Source organism: Monopterus albus, unplaced genomic scaffold (assembly GCF_001952655.1).
Source record: "Monopterus albus unplaced genomic scaffold, M_albus_1.0 scaffold414.1, whole genome shotgun sequence".
Taxonomy (NCBI): Eukaryota; Metazoa; Chordata; class Actinopteri; order Synbranchiformes; family Synbranchidae; genus Monopterus; species Monopterus albus.
In genome coordinates this window covers 106,716-112,667 of record NW_018128294.1, presented here as the reverse complement: position 1 = coordinate 112,667, position 5,952 = coordinate 106,716, and the positions used below count along the sequence as shown (strand labels likewise).

The window sequence follows — 5,952 nt, the reverse complement described above, 5'->3', positions numbered from 1 at the left end:
GCAGGTTTTTCTTTAGGAACAAAAGTTGCTCCGCTTTTTGGCCTCTTCTCATTAAGCACATGAGATGCTGCACTGAAGAGTCTCTCACTGTCTGTGCTGGTGCTTGGGGCAGATAAATACCTGCATGCAACCCGTGCAAGTAATGGAAAGCGCTCTTTGCTGGAGCGCCAGTAGTCGAGTGGATTGTCGCTTCTGGCAATGGGTCGTTCACCTAGATAAGTGTCCAGTTGTTGTAAGGCTGTGCTTGTTCCACCGCTGCGGATCGGGGCGCTTTTCTGTAGAATTTCGTCAAACATCTCGGAAAGTGAGGGAGTGTACGCCTCAGGGTGGGGCGGGGCATTTGCCTTTTCGGCGTGTTTTTTTATTTCGGCCCGAAATAAAAATGGCCTTTTTGGCCGAAAATTTTCGGTGGCCGAAATTTCGGTGCACCCCTAGTTAACACTATTTACATGCTTGAAAGAATAAATTAAATCAAATCAAAGAATAAAATTAAATCAAATGGGAAAATTCTTCTTCAGCACACTTTCTCATACATTTGAAATATTTAGCTTTATTTTGAAAAATTTCCCCCATTCAAATGAATGGGAAAATTCTACTTCAGCAAACTTTCAGCACTTAAAATGTTCAGCTCTTCAAGGATATTCATGCTTCTCTTCAGAAGTTTCCTAAACTTCATACTTTTGAAATATTTAGCTTAATTTTGAAAATCTTGCTCCATTCAAATGAATGGGAAAATTCAACTTCTGCAAACTTTCAGCTATTTCAGCTATTGAAATGTTCAGCTCTTCAAAGACATTCATACTAGTATTCAGAAGTTTTCTAAACTTCATACATTTGAAATATTTAGCTTTATTTTGAAAAATTTCCCCCATTCAAATGAATGGGAAAATTCTACTTCAGCAAACTTTCAGCACTTAAAATGTTCAGCTCTTCAAGGATATTCATGCTTCTCTTCAGAAGTTTCCTAAACTTCATACTTTTGAAATATTTAGCTTAATTTTGAAAATCTTGCTCCATTCAAATGAATGGGAAAATTCAACTTCTGCAAACTTTCAGCTATTTCAGCTATTGAAATGTTCAGCTCTTCAAGGACATTCATGCTAGTATTCAGAAGTTTTCTAAACTTCATACATTTTAAATATTTAGCTTTATTTTGAAAAATTTCCCCCATTCAAATGAATGGGGAAATTCTACTTCAGCAAACTTTCCGCACTTAAAATGTTCAGCTCTTCAAGGACATTCATACTTCTATTCAGAAATTTACTGAACTTCATGCTTTTAAAATATTTAGCTTTATTCTGAAAACCTTACCCCATTCATATGAATGGGGAAATTCCAACTTCAGCATACTTTCAGGTGTCAAAATGTGCATTTTCAGGGCGATTTTTCAGCACTCAGCATCCATATGCATTTTCTTCAGAAAATGCAATTTTCTAGTTACATATATTTCCATGAATTCTGTCACTATTAGTCCTCTTCCTTTTCTTGTGGACTATATGGCACATTAAGATTTTACTAACATGGATCCAGTCTGCTTAGCCTTGTGTTGTTTTAGCCAACCTTTGGTAAACCTGCACTATGAAAGGTTTGCATCATGCTATCACTGAATCCGTTCTGATTCTGGGGAAATGTAAACATGATTGTTACTAAACTAGAAGCTACACAAATGTTGGGACGTTCTCCAAAATACAACAAAAACTAAAATCTAGGATTTGTTCATTGACTCGCTGAAAAAAGCTGGACAGAGGTTTTTCTGGAGATGGGATTTCTAAGTTACAAGGATCATCTAATGTTCAACTATGGCACAAATAAACCTTTCTAGATGTGTGTGACCTGTTCTGATTTTACTGAATTATGACTGAGAACATGTTTTATTTTTTTTTATACGGTCAAGTTTAGAGGGTTAAATACATTTGTAATTTGTTGATGTCCAGCCATGAAGCCCCGGTGCTGTTACCCATATAAATTCCATATCTATGCCTTAATCCCCCACTGGGTGCTCATGTATTTAATATCACAAAGCGTGTTTTTGTCAAGCTCATCATCTCTCACAGAGCAAACAATCTAATGAATGGATATAAATAAAACCTACACTCACATACCCATCAGTGTACACACACACAGCCAAACACGCGTAAACTCCCACATACTCAGCTATTTCTGTCTAACATACACCTAAACAATGAGGAGCAGGGTATCAACTGTTCTCCAGATCGGGCATGGTGAGATTCCTGCGGATGAAGCACATCCTCAGGCCGATGACCTTTCTGTCTTTGGACGAGGAGGAGTTGCTGCGTTTGGGCGAGTCCTCGCTGCCACTGTAGCTGGGTGACTGTGGGCGGACGCCGTCCCACGGCAGATCGGACACCAGGGACGGCTTCTTGAAGAGTGGAGAAACCTCACGGATGTACTTCACTGTGAAGAAACAAAAGACAGGATCATTATCAGAGATGTAAAACAACCAGTCAAAAGAGCGATTCCCGTTCAGTTCAGTGGGAAAGTGTGTGTCAACTTTTGTCTCTTTGACATAGTCACACTTTTACAGTGTGCAATGTTAGAGGATTCTTACCTTAAATAAAAAAGAATCTCAGGGTGTTGAATATTTATTCGTTTTTGGCAAGTAGTGAAACGAAAGGCACTTAATATTGACAGGTAATATATATATATTTTGGTGTGGCTTACATTTTAGAGCTGCAATAACTTATTTTCACAGTATTCTTGCAGGAATAGGTCTTTCTAGATGTGTGTCCAGTTTGAAGAGACCAGAGCTTCACTGCATACATCAAAATAGAAACACACAAAACATCAATGTTTATGTTTTGCACTAACGCCATCAGATCACGGGGTGTTTGATCGATGCATCAATCCAGATCCATGGATCTTTACACCCCCACTGGATGCGATGAATTAGAAGATGAGACAGTGTTTTAAGTCTTTTCCAGTCTAACGGACCCCAACACATGATTAAAAAGATGTGAAGATGACACCACAACACTGCAAAGTCACATTCACAGCCTTCACTTCTCACTAGTGGTGACCTTGGTGTTTTTATTTTCCACTATCTTCCAACATGTCTTAAAACGACAGAATGGTCTGATGTGAAATGTTTTTAGAAAAAAGAGTGACTGTACGTACAGCTGTGAGCTTGTAAGGTCAGATGTTTGCAGAAGACTGGCTTTTGCTCCCATGTGACTTGGATTCACTTTCCTAATTTGGTCTCATGGTCTGGTATATCTCCCACCTCGCTGGCACGTGGCCTCACTCACTCGTATCTTCCCTTGTACATATGAAGTCTGTGAAGATATACAGTATGTGTGCACATGAAATCTAAAGAAATATAGCATAAAGTCCAAAGCAAAGTGGTTGTTTTTGGATCTAAAATGAACTCAGTAAGAAAAAGGGCATTGATTACTGAGGCACAGACGTACAGAGAGCTGCACAGTGCATATGTCCCTAGATGCTTGTGTGTACGTTATGCTGTGTATGACTCAGAGTGAAGGGTGGGCTGATTTCAATGCTCAGGCAATGTGCCAAAACATGGAGCCTCATCTTACTGGCCTTCCTAACCACAACAGCCATACCATCAAAGTCTGGAATCTTTTCTGCAAATATAAGTGGTTTGGAGTCAGTAAGTGAGAGCGAGAGCGTTTCTGAATCGCCATGTTTCTGTCTGTCAGCCAAATGGGAGAGGCTGTCTCTGTTACAAAGCCCTACTTCCAGAATAATAATCAGATTTGTTACAAAGATGTTCAGCTGATATATTTCCAGAGAGCCCCTGGGTCTATACTACATGTTTCTATCTTCAAATATGACATGAACAAATCACTGACTATAACGGTACTGTGGTTATTAGTGCTTAGGTCCTCGGTTAGCAGTTCTAAACGTATGGAAGCGCACAGCATTCACCAAAGGGTAAGAAAAAAAACTGCAGGATGTTATCTTGTAATTATAGATCCTGATCTTGTAATTACAAGATCAGGATCTCACACAGGGGATGGAATGCTGCAGAACTTGAAAGAAAATCAGTTGTCAGTACATCCAACAGTGCATAGCAAAAGTGAAGTATTAATAGTTAATTCAGCGTGCTTAGTGTTCCAAACATAAACAAATACAGGCTAGAAACGGACCTCGAAGTTGCTCCCTGCAGTGTACTACACTAGGCTACATGTACTGAGCACAACCTGCCTGAGTAACACTGGGTTTTTACGGTTTCCTCAGTATTAACGTAATTCTCTCAGTAGAATAGCACATAGCAGAAATGAACTGATGATAGTTAATTTGGCTTACTCTGCATTCCAAACTTAAACAAATATAGGCTAATAATGGGCCCAAGCTGCAGCCCACATCATCTCATATGTATGCCAACATTATAGCCTCACTTGCTGTAAGGTCCGTGCAGGATCTAGGATACTGGATCTGGACAGTTAAATCAGGCAGCCTATAACGTCTGTCTTCTTAAACAGCAACAGCCTATTACAAGATCCTGATCTCTGGATCTCGTAATTATGACAAAGCAGTAAACGTCAGTAGTCATCATGTGAACAGATACAAACTTGGACCAAAAACAGGAAGTAGGCTACAGGCCACGTAACGTTGCCATGGATACAGTGTGTTACAATGTGGCTGCTGTTTCTAGCCTGGGCTATGGGCCTACTTGCTTACATTTTGGAACACTAAGTTTGTCACTGTGCACATTAATGTTTTATAGAACAAGGCTTTAATATGCAGGACAGAAGAAGTGGATCTGGGAACAGTTCATTGGGAGTTTTACAACAACAATGTTCTTTGGAAAGGGAAAGTGAAAGCCCCGATTTATTGGCAGGTTATGCCATTATGGGTAAGCAATAACGAGATCATGTGACAGGTCTGCATATGTATACCACTGATAATACAAAAGCATTTCACCAAAGACAGAGAAAGTTGATGAAAATGGAGTAGCAACTTGAAAAAATAAATAAATACAACAACAACAACAAAAAAAAAATCAAATTCTCTGCCTCTGGTTCTGTGACTTTCATCTCTGTGTAATGTTCTTGTCAGATCCTTCACATTTTGCTGTTGGCTGACTTCACAACATTTCTGAAATCTTGCACCAGTAATGGTGCAAATGCTCTACTGTCTAACTTGTTGGCAGCATGAACCGCTGGGCTCCTGTTTCTATCAGTTTTTTCTTGTTTGGTCTAAATGCAGGGTTGGAAGCAGATGCCATCTTTGATGTAGCCACAAATCAAACCTACCGTCATGGCACGGGGTTAACAGCTGAGACGCGACAAACGCTGCGGCCAGCTTTATCTACTGTGCTGTTTCTATTGGTTGTTTCCTCACTGCTATTGTTGACAACATGGCTGAGACATGTGGACCCATGCATTAAATGAAGCCCTGGCATTTATGTATGAATTCTGTTTAGTATTCACTACTTCAGCTAATACATAACACTAAGGTTCGGCACCATTTTAAATTTATGATACTGGTGCAGGTTTGTTTTTTTAATCAAATAGTAGCAATACAACTCAACGATTAGAGAAAAAGTTCTCCATGGCCTTTTAAAGTAATTAAAAATTTTAAACCTGGAGAGCAGTGTTGAAACTGTGCCCGGTGTGACATCACAAACAATCAGGTACAAATAGGAATAACCCGCTCCCCGTGCGAGCACTACACCGAGAGTGTACGGAGCGTAACTAAAAAAACAAGACGGTTACCTTATTAGGAAACTTAAACATGATCCTACCTTTCTGAAACATCCAGCTAAAGTCTGAAGTCTGCCACAGATGGTTCTTCTCCTTTCAGGATCACACTCTGGTGCATATACCTTTATACAGGTGCATCTCAATAAATTAGAATATCGTGGAAAAGTCCATTTATTTCAGTAATTCAACTCAAATAGTGAAACTTGTGTATTATATAAATTCAGTACACACAGACTGAAGTAGTTTAAGCCGTTGGGTCTTTTAA

General features: G+C 39.4%; 1 protein-coding gene across 1 annotated transcript in view; it reads right to left on the bottom strand.

The window, feature by feature from the left end:
- sntb2 (syntrophin, beta 2) overlaps positions 1 to 5,952 on the bottom strand; it is a 38,425-nt gene that overhangs the window by 20,240 nt on the left and 12,233 nt on the right. The window contains exon 2 of the mRNA XM_020586585.1: positions 2,205 to 2,415. Coding sequence (XP_020442241.1) covers positions 2,205 to 2,415 — 211 coding nt within the window. The remainder of the gene's footprint in view (positions 1 to 2,204; positions 2,416 to 5,952) is intronic.